The sequence below is a fragment of the Thermobia domestica genome, chromosome 3, assembly GCF_964235325.1.
Source record: "Thermobia domestica chromosome 3, izTheDome1.hap1.1, whole genome shotgun sequence".
Classification (NCBI taxonomy): Eukaryota; Metazoa; Arthropoda; class Insecta; order Zygentoma; family Lepismatidae; genus Thermobia; species Thermobia domestica.
In genome coordinates this window covers 54029571-54050081 of record NC_137456.1, presented here as the reverse complement: position 1 = coordinate 54050081, position 20511 = coordinate 54029571, and the positions used below count along the sequence as shown (strand labels likewise).

The following is a 20511-nucleotide window of genomic DNA, read 5'->3' as shown; positions in this document are numbered from 1 at the left end:
AAAGCAAGGTATGGGTACGGCGCGTTTTCATGGTGAAGAAGGAAGACATGTGCTCACTTAATCAGTGGTTAAAATGCTTTTCACGGACCCATACGAGATGTTTAGTTCTTCGGAAGACTCTCGAATAGTCATTCGCCTGTTTGAACGCGGTGGCTCAATGGTAGAGCGTTCACCTCTGGTGCTTGGGGTCCCGGGTTCGATCCCAGCCCCCGCCAAGTGAACTTTGTGGTGGACAAACACCGTGCTCGTGGGTTTTCTCGGGGTTCTCCCGTTTCCTCCCACTTTCTTCATTCCACCATTTCACTCATCTCTCATCATCACCGTCTCCTTTAGCCTAACCGGCATAACCGTGGGACGTAAAACTCAAAGATTTCATTTCATTTCATTTTTTCGCCTGTTTGAAAAAATCATTTGCGCCAGTTTTTGCACGTTTTCATGTTTTTGATGCGGAAGGACGTCTCAAACGTTGTTCGTTTTCAACCGACTTCCTGCCGCTTTTGGGTCGCTCATACTATTTGTAAATAGTTTTATTTATTTTTTAAAATGGCGGAGTTAAGGCATAAGTTTTCAATGCCACCACTTCATCGCCATACACTGATTTAGACATGTCGTGAGTTTCTTTGGCACTTTTTTGCAGATAGGACAAAACTTAATGTTTGTGCGCGACTAACACTTAGCACGTCTTACTCTTCTGCCTCTGGAACCAACTAACATGTCACAACTCGTTCAAACTCGACACTGACTGTCCAAATGAACTTCGTGGTGGACAAACACCATGTGCGTGGGTTTTTCGGGGTTCTCCCGTTCTCTCTCACTTTCTTTATTCCACCATTTCATTCATTTCTCATCCTCTCCGTCTCCTTTAGCCTAGCTGGCATAACAGCTTGACGTAAAACTCAAATATTTCATTTCATTTCGTTTCGACACTGACTGTTTCAAAGATTGAGGCTACCGGGCTTAGTAGTTCAAGTGGATACAACATCGATAGATGTCAGTGTGTAACTACATTTACCGTACTTTTTGATCATACCTTGGTAGAGATGAAGTGAAGTAAATTTGGACAAAGTTGTTAATTCTGAATTTTTATTTATTTATTTATTTATTTATTTATTAAAAAAGGTAGTTCCGATTTGATTCGTGTGTATAGATACATGCTGTCGGTGTGTTTACGCGACATCAGCTTCAATATAGGTGCACCAATTTTGATTATTCTTTTTCTTTAAAAGACTATGCTTGTACGATGATCCCATGTAAATTTCATCAGAATCTGATAGTCTTCAGAGCTAAACCATGAAACTCTAAACGGCTGACAGTATTATTTACTGGATACACATAGATGCACCAATCTTGATGGTCTTTTCTTTATGTCAAGTGGAGGAAGTAGTCGATTTTATATCGTACCAAATCCTCTATAGGTGCAAATTCAATTATAAACAGTTAAAAAAAAAAGAAGTTTAAAAGTGTGTTTCCGTTGTCTTTCAGAGCTGGGCCATGAAAATATCTCGACTTTTGACAGTATTAATACCGTGATTGTATGTATCTTCACGTATAATTCCGTAACGCGTATACTGATTTGAAATATACAGGTTGGTTCTGGTTCAAAAGTGTGGAAAGACCCAAATAAAATCCAAACCGTTCAGAATTGAGAAAAAAGTAAAAAGTGATAACAGACGAAAGGGAAAATCTTTTGAGACATATGGCACCATCGGCCACCATCTTGAAATGGTGGGAACTTTCCTAAGTGGGAACCCTATCGTGTGATACATCAGTAGGATTGAAATTTTTCAAGGAATCTAGTGGTGAAATATTTTTCGCTTTACCACCAACTGTTGCAAAGTTTTAACCGATTTTCTGCACTTATATGGAGATAACACTGCGGGGAATGTTGGCCCACTGACCAATGTTACAGCAGTTGTTCAATGTGCCGTCCCTTCTGAGCAATCGCTAAATGTATCCGCTGCTGCCAGTGATCCATTACCCTGCCCAGCATGAACTCAGGAATTCTGGCAAACGCGTCAGTGATCCTACGTTGAAGGTGGTTCGCATATGTTACGTTGGCTAATTCATTTTATTTAAAGTTAATATCTTACCTGTAGTTAAGGTGCCTACCTAAACTACTGGGTTAAATAAGTAGAAATATAAAAGAAAGAAAAAGAAATAGAAATATAAAAGAAGTAGAAATACAAAAGAAAAATAGTAGGAACTTTAAAGTGAAAAAAGTGCTAAAAGTAGACAATAATAAAATAAGTCATCAAAAGAGCAGAAAATAATGAAAAGCGTTGGAAAGCGAAAACAATTCACCTACCCTGATAAGTGCTTATGTAATTAATTAGAGGGCAATAACGGTACGAATCTACATAACAACTTAAATACCTATATTATATTGTATTTATTTATATAAGTTTTATACTATTATCTATAAAAGATTTTAAAGTCTGTATCAAGCCAAACAAATTAATGCGTAATATAAAGTAACAGGTTCAGTCTTGTTTTGAAACTTCTTGCCTCGTCCCTCAAGTTCCTATCCTGAAAACTAAATAAAAATAAAATAATAAAAATTACAAGATATCGTATACTTTTTTTTTTTTTTTTTTTTTTTTTTTTGTGGTGATGTGGGAAGAGTCTGCAGGAAGTGACTTCAACCTACTGAGAAAAAAAGGTGAATATGTGGTACCAGTTTAAGAAAAATCCATAGATAAACTTATTAAGACAAAGTGGTAAGTTTTGTCTTAATAGCATAGTAATTAATTAATAGTAATAAATACAGAGTTCATCTCTGGTTGAATTCCCTAATCATATATTGAGATTACTAAGGAATGAAATATTTTTTGCAGAAGCAAAGTAGCCAACATAGAATCCCATAAAGAGAATTCCAGGAATGTAATAGAAAAAGTGGAAGAAGCAGCTGAGGCTGGGCGTATGAACAAAGAAAAATTGGCAGTAATTAATGAAAGATTAGCCTCATTGAAGTTGAAGCATCAAATGCAAATGAAATCTATGTCAGAAAATCTAGAGAGTTTAAAAAGGTAGGATGATTATGTAGTTTATAGATGTCGTGCCCATTGCTCAGAATAGACGAATAATGAAGATTTTTGTGCTTTTTTTTAGAGAGAAAATTGGTAAAAGCATTCCTTACCTTTTTTTCTGAACACGAGCAGAAAGTTTTAAGTATAAAACTTACTGAAGTCCGTACATCTTCATAATAAAACTTGCTGAAGTGCCCATTCTTTGTAATAAAAGTTGCTGGACTACCCATTTTACTTTGTAATAAAACTTGCAGAAATACTAATTTTTCTTTATAATAGAAGTTGTTCATGTATTTATTCTTCTTTGTAACAGATAAGACTAATGGAAAACATTTGAAACATGCAATCCTTTTTGCTTCTGGCGCTGGAAATCTATTGACGCAAAATGGAATTCATCAGAATTCCGAAATTCCACTCACAATAGAAGTCGACTAGCAATTCAACTTTTCTTAATAAAAAGCAATCCCTGCTTCCACTAATTGAGTTTGCTCTCTCTCAGCATCATAATCAGAAACAGGTTCACTGGAAGCAATGAAATCACTGAGGATGTAAAAGGAATCGTATTTTCTTTCTCCAAACGGTTGCATCACAAGTTTTACTTCCTGATTGTTACCGGTATCTTGTCTTATACAGAAAACTCTATGATAGGTATGCCTTGAAGACTCGAGCAAAAAGTATTCAGGATATTGAAAATGTCCGCCAAGTAAGCAAGACGTGAACCGTGTGAAATCGTTTAAATTCTGTGTCAACCCAAATTGAAATTAATAAGGAGCAACTCATTTCGTTACGAAGCTCAAGCGACCGTGTCAGAACCTTATCCTGAGACAGCTAAAACACTTTTGAGTGTAATAGTGTTTCTGATCACTTCCCATTTCATTACAAAGGGCAGAGAATAATAGGCTGTTAAGAGAACGGTACAGGGTACAGCTAGTCTAGTTTATTAATCTGAATAAATATGTGGGGCCAGGTACTATTTGAGAATTAATAGCTTAAGTTCTTTATGTTGAAATTTAGTCTTGGTTGGTAATAAATTTTATTTCTTACGTTTTGTATTCTATTCTTTTTAATTGGTTGAAATCTAAATAATGTTAATTACAAATATCCCATGTGTGAGCTGCATAAGATAAATTTTAATGAAAATAAAATGAAGAAATAGATTGGGAAACACTGCGTTAGAAAAAAAGACCTTAGTGTCAGTATTTTTTTCTATTATACATCATGTAAGTGTCTCTAAAAATAAGCCTTTAGAATTGCATTATTAATATATCTGTGAATCATTTCATTATATTTTTAATCTTATTCGGTATGCATCGAAAAATGTCTAGTGAGCAGCGACTAGTATCATTATTTCTTTTAAAAAGTAATGCGTTTCAGTTTCCTTAATACTTTTTCCAGAGTTGAAGAAGAAACGCAGAAACGTTTACAGGATTCGATTAAGACAGATAAAAAGGAGCAGAAAATATTAGAATGCGCAAAGAAGAAGTTCGAGGATAAACAGAAATTTATTAACAACTATAATCTTCACCTTCAAAATTTGTATGCCAAAGTTCTTGAGCGGGTAAGTATTTCTTTGTTCTGTTCACGATTTTAATAGTACACATATCATGTATTTAGTTGGTGCGATTGAAATATGCCACTTCCAAATAAAAGAAATTAAAAAAAAATACCTGGTTAGTTGAAGTAGACCCTGGTGACAGCCACACCTTTTTACTTTCGTTCAGAAAACGATTAGCTTCCATAACGAAAGAAGTCCTCAACTGCAAGTGACACCACCCACCCGCAGGCATCAAGGAAGTTCTTACGTGTCAAGAATTGATGGAGGTGCCTGCAGAGGTGGTAGTCGGAGGAAGAGATAGCAGGGACGATAGGTGAGGAAAGATTTCATACGGCAAGTTGTGGAAAGTCAACACTGTCCCTTGAGCAACATGAGAATACCATGTCTGTTAACCATTACTGGTTATTTGCGGACAAGTCTGCTGTGCATTTTATGGAGTTCAGCACTAACGATCCGCAGTGATGCCTTTGCCTCGACAGAAAGATATGATAGTCACCCCCATCGTAGATTACCATATCACCAAGAACAGCTCCTATGGGTATAGGAGTGGTTTTGGAAACTACTCTGGATGTTGATCACTATGCAACGACTGTCTTGACTATTTAGGATTCTAGTAGCAGATCCATTTTTCGTCTGAAGTGACAATCCGATGGAGAAAACCTTCCCGTTTATCTCCTACATTCAGACAACCTCCGTTTATCTCAACTGCATACCTCTTCTTGATTAGTGTCAACTCATGTAGTACCCACGAATCCTACTTTTCACCTTACCGAATGCATGAAGCCGCCAAACTACGACAGTATAGTGTATGCCTAACTCGTCTGCAATTCCATGAGCACGTTTTCGAAAATCTACGTCCATGGTATTCTTGAGGAATGCATCAAAACATGCTGTTGGTTGGTGGGCTCACTTTTTAACAAACCAACGGTGTCTGATGTGTTCATTCATTACTTGTGGCCAAATACATTATTAATGTTTTCGCGGCTAAATGTGTAGAATGTTCCAGTGTGAAGTATTAAAGGAAGATCACCCGCAGTTGTCATACTGCCTGCTGACTGAGCACCCTAGCCTATTTTCTGAACATGTACGAGTTTGAGTTATCGTATGCTTGACTTCTGTTCTTCCATTGGTTTCCTTCAAAAGCTGGTTTTCCATCAGATATAAAAACGTTTATTTCAATCGCATTAACTTAATACACTGTATGAATTTTACATGTCAATTTTCATAATAAACCATAGGGTAAAGAAAATTACCTTCGTTTATTTTTATTATTAAGTTTAAGGATTTAGAAATACGTATAAGATACATGTGATATTTTAATGTGTATATGGCTTTTCTGGTATAAATTAGATTTTTGGTTCACTGGTATAATGTCAAATCATCGACCCTATAATATCGACAGTAAAAATCATCGACAGCCAAATCATTCACGACAGTACATTTAATAGACAACCAAAACATAGACAGTTAAATCATTGATTGCCAAGTCATCGACGACCAAGTTGACAACCAAATCATCTACAGCCAGTTCATCGAGGGGCAAATCATCGACACCCAGAAGATAAACAACCAAAACATAGACGACCAAATTATCGATAACCAAATCATTGACAATCAAAACCAGGGTGGATTGATTTAAATCAGTCTGATTTAAATCACTTGATTTTTTAAAATAAAAATCGCTGATTTAAATCAAATTCCGAAATAAAATAATTTAAAGTGAAAATAAGTAAAATCCCGTTTCTGTTCTGTTATTTCGGTTACGGAAGTTAATAATCATAATACAATGAGACTTAAATGTACAGTATGTACAGCATAGCATGAAAAAAGTGTCATGCATAGGATGATTAGGGAAAATCCCGTTTTGAACGGGTAACGAAGCAATGCTGCTTTCTTCTCTTCGTAACAATGGGTTTGGGTTTTCAAATCGTTAACTATTCCAACGGGGAAATCAACATCGACATTTAAGACGAAACTTCTTTCGCGTGCGCGTCTGCTTGTTTGTCCCCAGATAATAGGGCGTATATAGAGGGGTCCTATTCCCTCTCAGATTTTTTTAAAGATTTATAACTTTAGGCGAAATTTATGTATTTCGTGCCTAAAGCTAGTTCCAATTTTTTAAAAATATGCCCCTACCAAATATCAGTAACTTTTGTGAAAAAAGTGACATTTTGATAAACGTTGCTATACTTTTTCCTTAATGCTTAACATTTTAAATTATATTACCTATTTTTGTTCTATTAAAAATCGAATCTTCATTATTCGATTAAAAAAGTACCAAAAACTTTTTTTTTTTTTTTTTTTTTTTTTTTTTTTTTTTTTTTTTTTTTTTTTTTTTTTCAAGACTGAAGGCATTGTAGAACGTGTTACATATGCTTTCACGGCTTTCTGGGTTTAGACATAGTGTGTAATGACATCGTAAATTTAAAAAGATATTTTTTGTTATGCCTATTATTATTATTTTTTTTGGCAGGCTTACATTTTGCATTCAAAAGACTGAAATTTTGCACACTCGTTCAGTGCACCTCTTAGTATTTTTTAGATGTTTTCAGATCTCTGTGTGAAAACAAAGGGGTCCAGAAGGGAAAATGTATAAAAAAAAATAACAAAATAACTTTTTCCGCGATTCAGATGGAGACATATGAATGATACCATTTAAAAGGCTGTTCTATTCTGAAGAGAATGATGTACGAACCATGATCCTAGGATAAATAGGGATGTTTCAGGAAACTGTTACCTGAGATACTGTTTTATACGGAAATCTGGGGTATTTGGGGGATATTATTTTTCGCGGGCTTACTTTTGCACGTAGAAGATTGAAATTTTGCACATTTATTCAATGCACCCCTTAGTATTTTTCAGTGTTTCAGATCTTTACCTTAAAACACGGGGTTGGTCCAGAGGGTAGAAAGTAAAAAAGGATATTTTTAACAGAAAATCCTTTTTTTCGTGATTTTTCCGCCCCAGATACACGATAGAAACATTTGAATGATGCGATTTGAAAATATTTTTTTATTCTGAAGAGAATAATATACAAATCACGACCCTAGGATAAATAGAGATGTATGAGGAAATTTTTATATTACATGCAGGTTGTCTGGGGCATTGTGGGGATGTTGTTAGCTCATTGTTAAATATTTTCCCCGCCCTTGCTATTCAAGATAGCTTGAAATTTTATACACACATTTAGTACACCCCTTAGTATTTCCCAGTTAATTTTTTGAGATATGTGCGTTAACACAAGGGAGTCCAGAGGGGATCAAAATTTGAAAAAAAAATCAGAAAAATCCCATTTTCTCTCAAAATTTCCCGCTTCAGGGACATGATAGGGAAATGTGAATGTTACCATTTCAAAGGCTGTTCTACTCTGAACAGAATGAGGTATGAACCATGATCCTAGGATAAATAGGGATGATGATGTAGCTGCTTGACTGAAAGTCCATAATTTTCCTTTTTTTAAAAAAAAAAAAAAAACATAATTTAAAAGGGTTAAGAAACATTGTTTGGGATTAACAGAGGTTAGCAATTGGGGATTAATTCTAAATTCAACCCTAATACTTTCACTTAAATGGCATAATTAGCATTTAATACTAATTCCTAATGCTTTTTCTTCAGTTCGCGACTTGTGATTTACGAGGAGAAAGATTTGATTTAAATCGAAAAAATCGATTTAAATAAAAAAAAATCAACAAAAATGATTTTTAAAAAAATCATGATTTTTTCCACCCTGATCAAAACATCGACAGTGCGTAACATCAGATTCAAAATAGATAACTAAAAAATCGACAACTAAAATGTCGACACCTATGATATTGGCAACTAAAATATAGACGGTATATAACCTCGTCAGCTAAAACTTGATAGCACATAAAATTGACAAGCAAAGTATGAATATAGTCCAGGAAATCTAGAGCAACTTTACCCTCAACCTGGGCAAAATTGCAACACAAGCTTTTAAAACATTTTTCGATTCAGGAATTACTACTGAATAACATATTCAAAATCCGACAAAATCGGACCACGGGAACACCCACAAAAACGGTTTCAAAATGGCGGACCCTAGTTTTTCGAAAAAATCGTAGACCTTTACTTTGGAGGCTCTAGTAGCCCTCTTAATTGACACAAAGACATGAATGATACCTCGTTGGAACGCTCATAGACCACAAATTGCAACGAAGTGACTTTTGTACCCATCATGTCCAACCCGTAGAAGAAGAAGAAGAAGAAAGTCGATTTTTGTTTTTTTTTTAATTAATATTTCTTGGACCCTGGCAACACTGTACGTCCTCATACTCCGGCAGAAAAATTCCTACGCGTAGACCAGACATTGGTAACAATAATATTAAAAAATGAAGGACGTAGGTTCAACAGTAAGGGAGATAAAAATTCGGAACCGCGGACAAAGGAGGGTCACTCTGTATATTTTTTACTGTGGTCTAACTTCTGTTTCTTAGATCTAGTATCCTCCCTAATTGTCACAGAGACATGAAGCATACCGCGTTGGAAAGCTTATGGAACCCCCTTTGCCAACGACGTATCGTTTGTGCCCCCTGTGCCCAACCTGTAGAAAAAGAAAAAGAAGAAACCTTGAACAATTTGGGAAAATCTGTACTTTTACCTTTCTTGGGCTCTGGCAATCCTGATAATCGTTGGGTATATTGAGCACAAACGATACGTCGTTGGAAATGGGGTTCCATAAGCTTTTCTACATATCATGCATGAACCTAGACACTGAAGAACCATGGCTAATTCCCTTACACGTTTGTGTATCATCTGCAGAAGCCTAGATCCTGACGATAACCTCATCACACTTCAAGAAAAGGGAGCTGAAGGAGTAAACAATGCCAGTAAGGCTCGCGGTAGTAACATTCTCGCCGCTACAAGTATGGTGGGTCATGTCTCTTGTCGCAAACGTTACATTGATAAAAAAAATATTGCGATTGCCCTAGAAAGAAAAAACGTCATCGCCGATTCAAAAACGAGTTACTCGCTCGTCGGATGGGTCCTTCAACAGCAACAGCGACTGCCTGTTTTGCGGAACGCCTGTCTTATTTGATGACCGTCACGTGTTGAAATCAGAAAATATGCGAGTGAAAACACAAACATTGCCACACAGCATTTTAAAGAAACGATACCGGGTCACAAACTGTCCGAGGTCGAATTGAGTACTTCTCATCTGATCTTCATGCAGGAGATTGTGTCTATCACAGATCATGTAGTATCAACTTTCGAACAGGTAAAGCAATTCCTCAACAATACTGCACCGACAATCAGTCAGCGTCAAAAAATTCCGGGCTGGCCGACCTACAAATTATGAGAGAATCCGAGCATTTCAGCGCATCTGTAGTTATTTGGAAGAGCACGATGGTGAGCAACTGTGGGAGAACTTGTTACAAAAATGGACACATTTCTTGTAGAGACTGATCACATTGCATATGACAGACGGCACATGAAGCGTCAACTAATGGAGTACTTCGGTGAAAAAATTATAATTTCCAGTGACAGTGGAAAAAACGACTTCATTACACTTTGAGAAACTGCCAATCACATTCTACGGGCATATCGTGATTTACCACGAGAGTATGATGAAGAAAAGGAAAACATAGAATAATAGAAAACGTAGCTCGACTGATCAAAAGCGACGTAAAATCCAAACTACATACTGGAAGTGTTACATATCCTTCACCCAGCGACTTGACCATTCAGGAATTCCTTTAGTACATTCCACCTAGCCTTAAACTATTCTATGCCACACTTTTTGCCGGAAAGGATAATGAAACCAAAATAGCATCGATTGGCCAGTGTTTGATGCAAGCAGCCAGACTAAGAGATATGTTAGCTCCTCTTCAGTTAGGTGTTGCTATGCAGCTGCACCACCACTATCGATCGAAACACCTGATTGACACGCTGCATCACCTGGGATTTTGCTCTTCATACACGGAAGTGCAGCGGCTTGAACGCTGTGCTGCCAGTACATTTGGTAATCGTGTGATCGAAATGCCAGCAGACCAGACTCTCCTCTTTGCAGCAGATAATGTAGACCATAATCTCCAAACGCTGAGTGGTTTAGGCACATTCCATAGTATGGAAATGTTGGCGGCCATTATTCCATCCACTACTACCAGTCTAACCATTCTTCGGAAGCCCGTCTCTGATGCTGATGTGAAGTCCCTTGCCAGTGTTCCCATTCACGCATACACTGAAGCCAGGGTTATTCTTGAAAAGGTCAATTGTGAACTGGTAACAGCACCATCACCGAACAAAAGCTCCCTGGATATTTTGTGGAAACTTTCCTGGCACTTTCCGTCACGCACACCAAACTGGTCAGGAATGATGCAGTCCATTCATGCAGATCCATCTCTTCATCATTCAGGGAAATCCAGTTCTCTGCTTACCGATTATTGACCTCCATCCATCTGATATGTCATGCATCTATTCCACTTCAGTGTACCTGAATAGTCTTGCGAGAAAATATAAAGTCACACCAATCATCATCTTAGACCAACCACTGTTTAGGAAAGCTTCACGTATCCTGCATGACAGAGCACCTAATACCAGTATTAAGGACACGGTTCTCCTGTTGGGCTCATTTCATACTCTGATGAACCTTCTAGGAGCAATTGGTTCCCTGATGGATGGTTCAGACTTACGTGAAATCTTGCATGAGCTTTATGGAGAAAATTCGGTTGTACATATGTTAAGTGGCAAGTCCGTAGCAAGAGCCTTCCGTGCGCACATGATGGGTGACCTTGCATTAAATGCATTGCTTGTGGAAAATGTTTTTCTGCACACCGATAACGGAACACAGAATTATTAACGATGCTTACTCTCTCTACCAGAGTCTGATGTCGGGTGAGATTACTGTAACTGGAGCTAGTTCTTCACCTCTTCTTCAAGAAGCCCGAGAAAAAATAGAAGCACGAAAGTCAGAACTTATTAACACATCAAAAACAAGTCAGTTGTGGCTTGCATACCAGCACATGTTGACTACAGCAAGGAAACTTGTGGCAGCAGACCGAACAGGAAGCTGGGAGGATCACCTTGATGCTATAGCAGAGTGCATTCCCTTATTCGCTGCAGCAGAACACTTAAATTATTTGAAGTCGACGTGCTTGTACCTGCAAACAATGTTAACGCTGCCATCGGTTAATCCAACAGTTCACGAAAGCTTTCAAAATGGGTTCGGAGTTATTAGAAGAAGCAACCGTTATTGGTGGGTTCTCCTCTGATCTAGTCATAGAGCAGGTTCTGATGAGATCGCTAAAATCCACTGGAGGTCTAATCCATGGGAGTGGAATGTCGGAGATGCAACGAGCTTTGTGGGTGCTCTCAATGCCAGCATGCTCCGAGTACAATCTGGCGATGCAAACTCTTACTCACACAGCATATGTCACTAGCGAACAACATAAAGAAGCCGAAACGTCAAGAGTGTCACGTGATATCAGTGACACACGTCGCATTCTTGCAGGACTGCACCCCATTTCACCATTTGACGGAGACAAATCGTTGAGAAACATTGTCACTAGCGTCACAGCGGATTCCTCGGTCAACGTCCATAATTTATTTTCAGTTGGAGAAGAGCTTGCGAAGAAACTATTTGGCAAAGACCTGTTTGTGAAGTGGAAACGTGCAGATAGTCAAAACTCTAGCATCCCCGAGTAGTGTTAAAATCAGCAGTGATATCTCCGTCGATTCGAATCTTTTGTTTCAAAGACTGTTAGTTGTCGCTAATGCTGGCAGCACATCTTTAGAGGAGACCTTAGCGCAAGAATTATGTGCCTACCCATCAGCTTTATTTGAGTCACCCAGCATGATGCGTAAGGCAGACAAAGCCCCACTGGCCCATGCGATACTAGAGTTCAGCAAGCAGCACACCGCACAGTTTGAGGAAACAGAGCCAGACAATATTCTGTATGTCTTAGACGAAAGATCTCTGTTACATAGACTTCCATGGTGTAAAGGCAGTTCGTACGACAACATCGCTGCATCATTTGCTGAGTATACGGTTCGTAAATATGGCACATCAACTATCGTGTTTGATGGGTTTGGAATTTGCTCACCATTGTTCATTGCAACTGTGCTATCGGGTGTGCAAGAACGTATTATACTTGCAGAGAGTTTGTGGTGTGTGCCAAGAAACTGAATATTTTAACTCATTAAATGAATATGATGAGGACAGTGTTAGCGTAGGCAATGACGATGTAGATGTGTAATTTGCCTCCCAAAGTCTTTCGTTATTCCTATTCTTTTGCTTAAGAATATTTTTGTTTTATGTATAGTACTTATATTAAAGCGACCTTTGATTTAAAGAAAGAAACAAGATTTTTTCATACATAGAACGATTATCAGGGTTGCCAGAGCCCAAGAAAGGTAAAAGTACAGATTTTCCCAATTTGTTCAAGGTTTCTTCTTGTTCTTTTTCTACAGGTTGGGCACGGGGGGCACAAACGATACGTCGTTGGCAAGGGGATTCCATAAGCTTTGTAACGCGGTATGCTTCATGTCTCTGTGACAATTAGGGAGGATGCTAGATCTAAGAAACAGAAGTTAGACCACAGTAAAAAATATACAGAGTGACCCTCCTTTGTCCGCGGTTCCGAATTTTTATCTCCCTTACTGTTGAACCTACGTCCTTCATTTTTTAATATTATTGTTACCAATGTCTGGTCTACGCGTAGGAATTTTTCTGCCGGAGTATGAGGACGTACAGTGTTGCCAGGGTCCAAGAAATATTAATTAAAAAAACAAAAATCGACTTTCTTCTTCTTCTTCTTCTACAAATGGACATGATGGGTACAAAAGTCACTTCGTTGCAATTTGTGGTCTATTAGCGTTCCAACGAGGTATCATTCATGTCTCTATGTGAATTAAGAGGGCTACTAGAGCCTCCAACGTAAAGGTCTACGATTTTTTCGAAAAACTAAGGTCCGCCATTTTGAAACCGTTTTTGGGGGTGTTCCCGTGGTCCGATTTTGTCGGATTTTGGATATTTTCATCAGGTGAGGTACCTAAACAAATACAGGTGTAAAACTAAAGGTTGCAATTTTGCCCAGGTCAAACCGTATTTTGACTCGACTAATAATATATAATATCGAAAATCAGAAAACCAATGTTACGTAAAATGAGGAGCCAAAATACCGACGATGCAAAACATTTACGCATGGCACTCAAATTATCTTTAGAGCAAATGTAGAATTTAATGATTTCCTACAGTAACAATTAAAAGAATACTATACTATTTGAAGCAGCAGTTAGCAATATTTCGTCGTTCACCAGTTATATATAAGATGAAGTAAAGAACCTTTTCCCGTAATAGTTAACATTTTTGTCATTTTTAAAAATTAAAAGTTTCTTATATTCGATGTTTGATTATCGATATTTGTCTTTAATTTTGTCGTTGTTTCGGCGCCAGATATTACCTACCCCTGGTATTCTTAGTATCGGTCTATATACATATTATTCTTGTGTTGCATGTTAATTTTGTTTGTGGTCAATGTTATGTGCCTTCGTTGTTTTGGATGTCGATCATTAGCGAAGATATGTAGGTCAAGCTGGCGCTGTATAACAGCACATACACGTATATATACATACACATATAGTATGAGAGAGAGATCTGATCCATCACTTCAGCGATCAGAGAATTGGCGCTCTTTGCTGTTTTATTGGTCCAAGGCTTGACCTTTAATGACGTACTACCGTTATTTCTGGCTTACTTGACTGGAGTCCGCTACCTCTTAATTCAGACGATTTCCCAATTTCCTCCTGATTTGTTGGATCAACACCAAGAAATTTCTAAGCTCCCACCAGGAATCGAACCCGAGACTACAAATGAGGAAGATACACGCGCCAATCACTCAGCGAAGTGGAAGTTTTTAATAGCCACAATAACAATAGGCTTTCTCTTGTCTTTGTAAATCACTTAGATCAAACAATATCACAATCCTAAAAAGTGAAGCAGGTAATGCTTAGAAAATATTATTAAATGAACTGGTAGTTGCTTCTCAAGGTATTTCATAATGTACAGAAATTGGAATGTCAAGACAATTATGATATAGTAAAATGTACATCGAAATTTCTAGTCCATAAGTAGTAAAGACTTATGATTAGTTAAGTCATTAGTTTAGTAGCATTTCTAGATAGCGTCCCTCCTACTTTCTAAAATTTTTATACGTTTTGTGTCATTTTAGATATTCTTAGAATTCAAAGCAGTGTTGGGGAGCGTAGTGAAGGCTCTGAATAGCTTAGGGAATAAATTATATAGACTTATCTGTCCTTAGTATCATTATCTTTTGCAGCAGAATGAAAAAACCTACACCTGGATTCACATGACAAAACTAGAACTAAAAACTAATTAGTTTTTAGTTCTAGTTTTGTCATGTGAATCCAGGTGTAGGTTTCTCTACAGCTTTGTATCATTCCTCATATACATTTTCTTAATTGTACTTTCCGTATTACCTCGTGATTTGAATTAGTTTAAGTTATGGATATTGTTATTTTACCAAATTTAAATGTTTAAACTTAAATGTGTTGCTTCAAATATTATAATTACGACAACCTAGTTACTTTTGGGGCACCCTGTAGTTTAAATATGAGTGAAAACGCTAAAATCAAATAATTTTCTAGTGTTACGTCCCACTATTATGCTCTTCAAGCTAGAGGAGACAGATGGTTGGTGAAAGTGAGTAGTTATTGGAATATGTGAAATAAATGAAGGGGGGATAAGAATGTGGTAGGAAACGGGGAAATCCCGAGAAACCGAGGGACGCAATATTGATCACGACAAACTCGGTCTGGAATCGAACCAGGGACCCTTACATTAGAAGTGAGCTCTTTTCCGCTGAGCTACTGCGCTCCCCTCAAAATTTCAATTCGGAAAGTGAAGTACATGGAATATTTTTCGTGCAAAATTATTATAAGTTGAAAAAACAATTTAAGAACAAAAGTAGCACCATTGGCTTTTGTAGTCATATAGAGCAGCGATTCTTAAACTGTTATCAGCGGACTTCTGGCGGCCCTTAAGTTCATAGTCAGAGGTCCGCAAGTCGAACTAAATTTTCTTTAACTTCATTATGAAAATTACGAGTACAATAATTACGTTGGGAATATATAGATAGATAGATAGATACAGATATATTGTCAAAAAATAGTTTTTTTTTTTTTTTTTTAATCTTCTACGAGGGCTGTTAGATAAATTCTAAACCTAACCAAGAAATATTAGAACTACACATGTAATACTTCTAGGCCCTATTTATGAGCATTCCTATAATGTCATGCAATTTTGATGGTAATATCGATTATCGACATTTATTCTGTTGTTACAAATCCAGAAAAACAGAAGAGTGGGCAAAGTGTGGCCAAATGGAGAAATTGAGGGCGAGAGCTGTTATGGAATATCTCCACAAGAAAGGTTTAAGCCTCAGGAAATCCACGTTGACGTGGTTGCTAATTAAGGTGATAGTGCACCTTCATACAACACAGTGAAGAAATGGGCAGCCGAATTTAAGAGGGGGAGAACGTCCATTGAAAATGACACTGGATCAGGAAGACCCGTAAAAACAGTAACTCAAGAGAACATTGACAAAGTGCATGAAATCATCATGAATGATCGGCGAATGACCATCAGGCAGATTGCTGAGCCTGAACTTGTCTACTGGAAACGTTGGCCAAATTATCACCCGGTATCTGGGAATGAGCCGTTTCTGAGAGATTGGTGCCAAAATTTTTGACACCTGATCAAAAGCTAACCAAACGCAATATTTCAAGGGACAATCTTCATCTCTCCTGGACAAATCCAGATGCCTTTCGCACTCAATTCATAACAGTAGATGAGACCTGGGTACACCATTACCAACCAGAGTCCAAACAAAGTTCCAAGCAGTGCAAATACCCCTCATCCCCCCTCCCTCGAAGAAGGCCATGTCAGTGCCCTCAGGTGAAAAAGTGATGGCTACAGCTTTCTGGGATTCGGAAGGGATAATGATGATGGATTATCTTCTAAAGGGGCGAACAGTGACTGGGGAATTCTGTGCAGATCTTCTGTAACAGCTGCGTGATAGTATTTCTCAGAAGCGTCGTGGGGAAACTGACATCAGGTATTCTCCATCAAGACACTGTCCCTAACCTCAAGTCAGTCATCGCAATGGCGGCAATTCACAATCACGGGTACATATTTGTCCCCCACCCACCTTATCTAACTGATTTGGCACCTTCTGACTTTCATTTCTTTCCAAAGCTCAAAAAAAAAAAAAAGTTGGAAGGTATTCATTTTCACACTAATGATAATGTCATGCATGCCGTAGATGAAAATTTACATGCCTTCGACTTTTTTATACCAGCGGCATTAACGCACTTGCACATCGATGGGCAAAATGTGTTGACTTGTGAGGGAACTATGTTGAAAAGTAACACCATCCATAAACTTTCTGCTGCTTTGTTCATAGGTGGTCTTAGAACTTTTGTAACAACCCTCGTAGGGGCCTCTAAAATACACATCGTAAAGGAGGTCTTCGAAATCTCAAAGTTTAAGAACCGCTGGTATGAAGTCAATATTTTTAAAGTGGAACTTCCTGGCGCTGCAAAGCTTGTTGGGTTATAGTCACCAAATGGCATACCCCTTCGTACTGCATGAGGTTGGGTCAATACCGTATAATTGCATAAGATGCCACGCACCTAACAGTTCCGCTCAGAGTAGGTGTAAATTTCTAAAATTAAGTGTACATTGCAGTATTTTTGAACGTAACTACAGTATACCATACTTGTAGTATTGGTATCCCTTAACTTTAACTGTACCGATATACATATATGATTTTTGTTCTATTGAATTCAAGTTACTTTTCGTAGTAAGTTATTTTTATTTATCAGTATTTTCTTTTTAACTTCCAGGTAGAAACTCAAGTTAATGAAATCAATAAGTGCTTGGATCCCTAGTAATAGATTTAATTCTTTTATAATCTACGAAATTGCTTGCTTTTATTTTGTTTAAGCAATTATTAAATAATTGTAATAATGTCATACCACTAAAGATAATTATTAAATATATTTTGTAAATATGCAGAACAATTTTTATTGATTTTTCCTGTTTTGTCTGTTGTATTTTTTGGAAACAATGTTGTAAGATCTATATGGGTAGAGTAAATTTTAATAAATGCAATTTTTAACGATAACTTTCATAAAATAATGTTGATGGAGTATGGTGTGTAATTTTTTAAGGTAACTGCTGATCCCGAGGTGTTGTTTGCGGGTGAATCGAGCCTTGAACGGTGAAAATAGTACTCCCGTTACTTGAGAAAGTTGTCAGCAAGAACTTTGGTCCAGGGTCAAAATTAGGTAGGGGTGTTTAGGCACCGTTTCAGCACCAAGGCTACCTGAGGCGTCTAACCATCGTCATGAGTTCAAATTTTTCAAGGTTGCCCCACCGGGAATTAAATGGAGTTCATGCATCGAAGACGAGTGTGCTAGCCGCTAGACCAACATAAATTGCTCCTAATTTATATTTTCTGTTTTCATAATTTGTAATACTCCTACTGTATCTTTAAATAATATGCGTCGGCGGGACAAAACAGGGGGTTGACGGAAGCCCTCCCCCAAATCCTCTCGCACACAATAATCCACACCAGTGGTTTCCTTACCTTGTTTACCCTTTCGTAAATCCTTCAAAATTTTTCTCCCCTTTCCCTAATGTTCATTGGTCATAAGTGTTTTTTTCTTACCCGTTCTGCGATTTCAGATGCACTATTAAATTCTTAAATTTCAATAATAATAATAATAATAATAATACAGATTGGTATTTCCGTCAAGACTTTTTCATATCATTGTTCTGAAATACTACTTTTTTTATCAGCTTTTTTCTTTGTGAAACCATCGCTTACAGAATAGTTATTTTGTGTTTGTACAGTTTAATACCTTTTTTGACATTTGTAATATTTGTAATTACACATTTCTATCAGTAATTTGCATCTCTCTTGCTCGTTCTTCATGCACCACTAGGTTGGCAACCACTACACCATTCGTTATCTGTCACCACAGGTAGCCATAGTTCTCGTCTAAAATGTGGCAACCCGGTGATCGCTTTGGTGAAAGCATATATTTTAATCGCACTTGACCCTAGCTATAGGAGCTAAATATACGATTCTAATTGGTTGGAGTTATCAGTTTCTCGCCACGTAGCATACATATAGCACAAATCAAACGCGAGATGCTGCCGGTCCTCGTAGCCAAGCTTGCTAGCGAGTGGGCTAGTAATGAAAATCGCTTATGGTGTGGGTTCAAACCCGGCCCAAGGAAAGTGTTTAAGTTTACGATTTATGTATCTCTTGCCTGCAGTTTCATGAAAGGTGAACAGTTAAAACATGATTTTTTGATGTTGGATACGGAATCGCTTGAACGGAAAGCTATAGATGTAACAAAAGTTCAGGTTCGTAAAGAATTATCAATTTACAGGAAAAAACATGGACATCTGTTTGTGACTACGTGAAACTTTATTGAACGTTTACCAGAGAAAGACTGGAAAATATACTGATATGTTGTGAAAATGTACAAGAATGTAAGAAAGTACGTTAAAAGTAACTTTATTGTGAGTAAAAGATTTTTATCTTGAATTAGATTTTGTACATTATGTGTAGAAGATATTGCCAATAATAATAATACAAATATAATTTTATATTTTACTATTATACATTTATGTATTTTATTATAATGGAATATAAGTTCATGGAGTATATTTGAAAAATAATAGAACATACGTGATGATATCATATTGTTGAATTGTTTCTTGGAAAGATTTTTGTATCGCCTTGAAACATATTAAACAAGAAATTCGAATGAAATATTATTTAATTGTAATACAATGAAAATAAGAAATTAACAAGTGTTTGCTGTAGTAAGATTATCAATTATTACAAAAGGTGTGGACGATCCTAGTTAAACGTAAAATGAGAGAAAATTTATAAACTTTATTTCAAGACACATTTTAAAGGTTGTAATATTAAGAACATTTATGCTCCGTAGAAAAAAAATTAATCTGGTATATGAGTACATTAAAGAGTGGGATTTTTATATTAAAGAATTTTGGAGAAAGATAAACAACTATTTAATCCTGTAAATGCACACTGAGACACAGTAGCATATGCATTCGATTGTGTATGAATAGAACATACTTTGTCCTCATATATTAGAGCTAAATACTTTGATGTAATTTGTGACGTTAAAAACGGTTACAGGAAATTGAACTGTCATTGGGTTTACAAAAAATAAATGATCCGTAATCTTAGATGAATTAGTAGAAAAATTATGTAATCTAAAGATACCGATTAAAATTATTCGTATAATACTTAATACATTAGTTAATAAGAAAATTTATATAAAAATTGGAAACACAATACGTCTCGTACTACATCATTAGGACTCCTACAAGGTAGCAAATTAAGTCCTATACTCTTCAATATATATCAATGATTTATTTAAACTAAAATATTGCTGATGATATTTTATTTATTACACTGGCCACTGACTTGGAGAGTGGGAAAAAGAAGGTAGAAAATTTTCTTCAATCATTAGCATATTGGTCCCAGCAAAATGGATTACAAATAAATTGGAGAAACGAAGTTCATAATTTTTTCACGCAGTAAATTGATAGCTACAATTTCAATTAATATACAAAATAGTCAATTATTGAACGAATCCCATATCAAATATCTAGGATTAATTTTAGATAAATTAAATTGGAATCAACATTTATGTCATCTTTCACAGGAAGCTATTAAATACTCAAAACTTTTTCAGTGCACAGCATCAAAGAAATATGGTGTTAATCCTTTCAGCTTACTAAATATACTAAAACAATGTTGTGACAAAATTTATGTATGGAGAAATATTCTACTCTAATAATACTAAACAATTTTATAAACGATCGGAAAACATCATTTATGATTT

At 36.7% G+C, this 20511-nt stretch overlaps 1 protein-coding gene across 1 annotated transcript in view; it reads left to right on the top strand.

Moving 5' to 3' along the window:
- The window catches only part of LOC145680388 (uncharacterized), a 72651-nt gene extending 52817 nt beyond the window's left edge, over window positions 1–19834 (top strand). Inside the window, exons 7-9 of the mRNA XM_081750827.1 lie at window positions 2835–3026; window positions 4422–4584; window positions 17464–19834. Coding sequence (XP_081606953.1) covers window positions 2835–3026; window positions 4422–4584; window positions 17464–17508 — 400 coding nt within the window. The 3' untranslated portion in view covers window positions 17509–19834. The remainder of the gene's footprint in view (window positions 1–2834; window positions 3027–4421; window positions 4585–17463) is intronic.
- The last annotated feature ends 677 nt before the right edge of the window (window positions 19835–20511 follow it).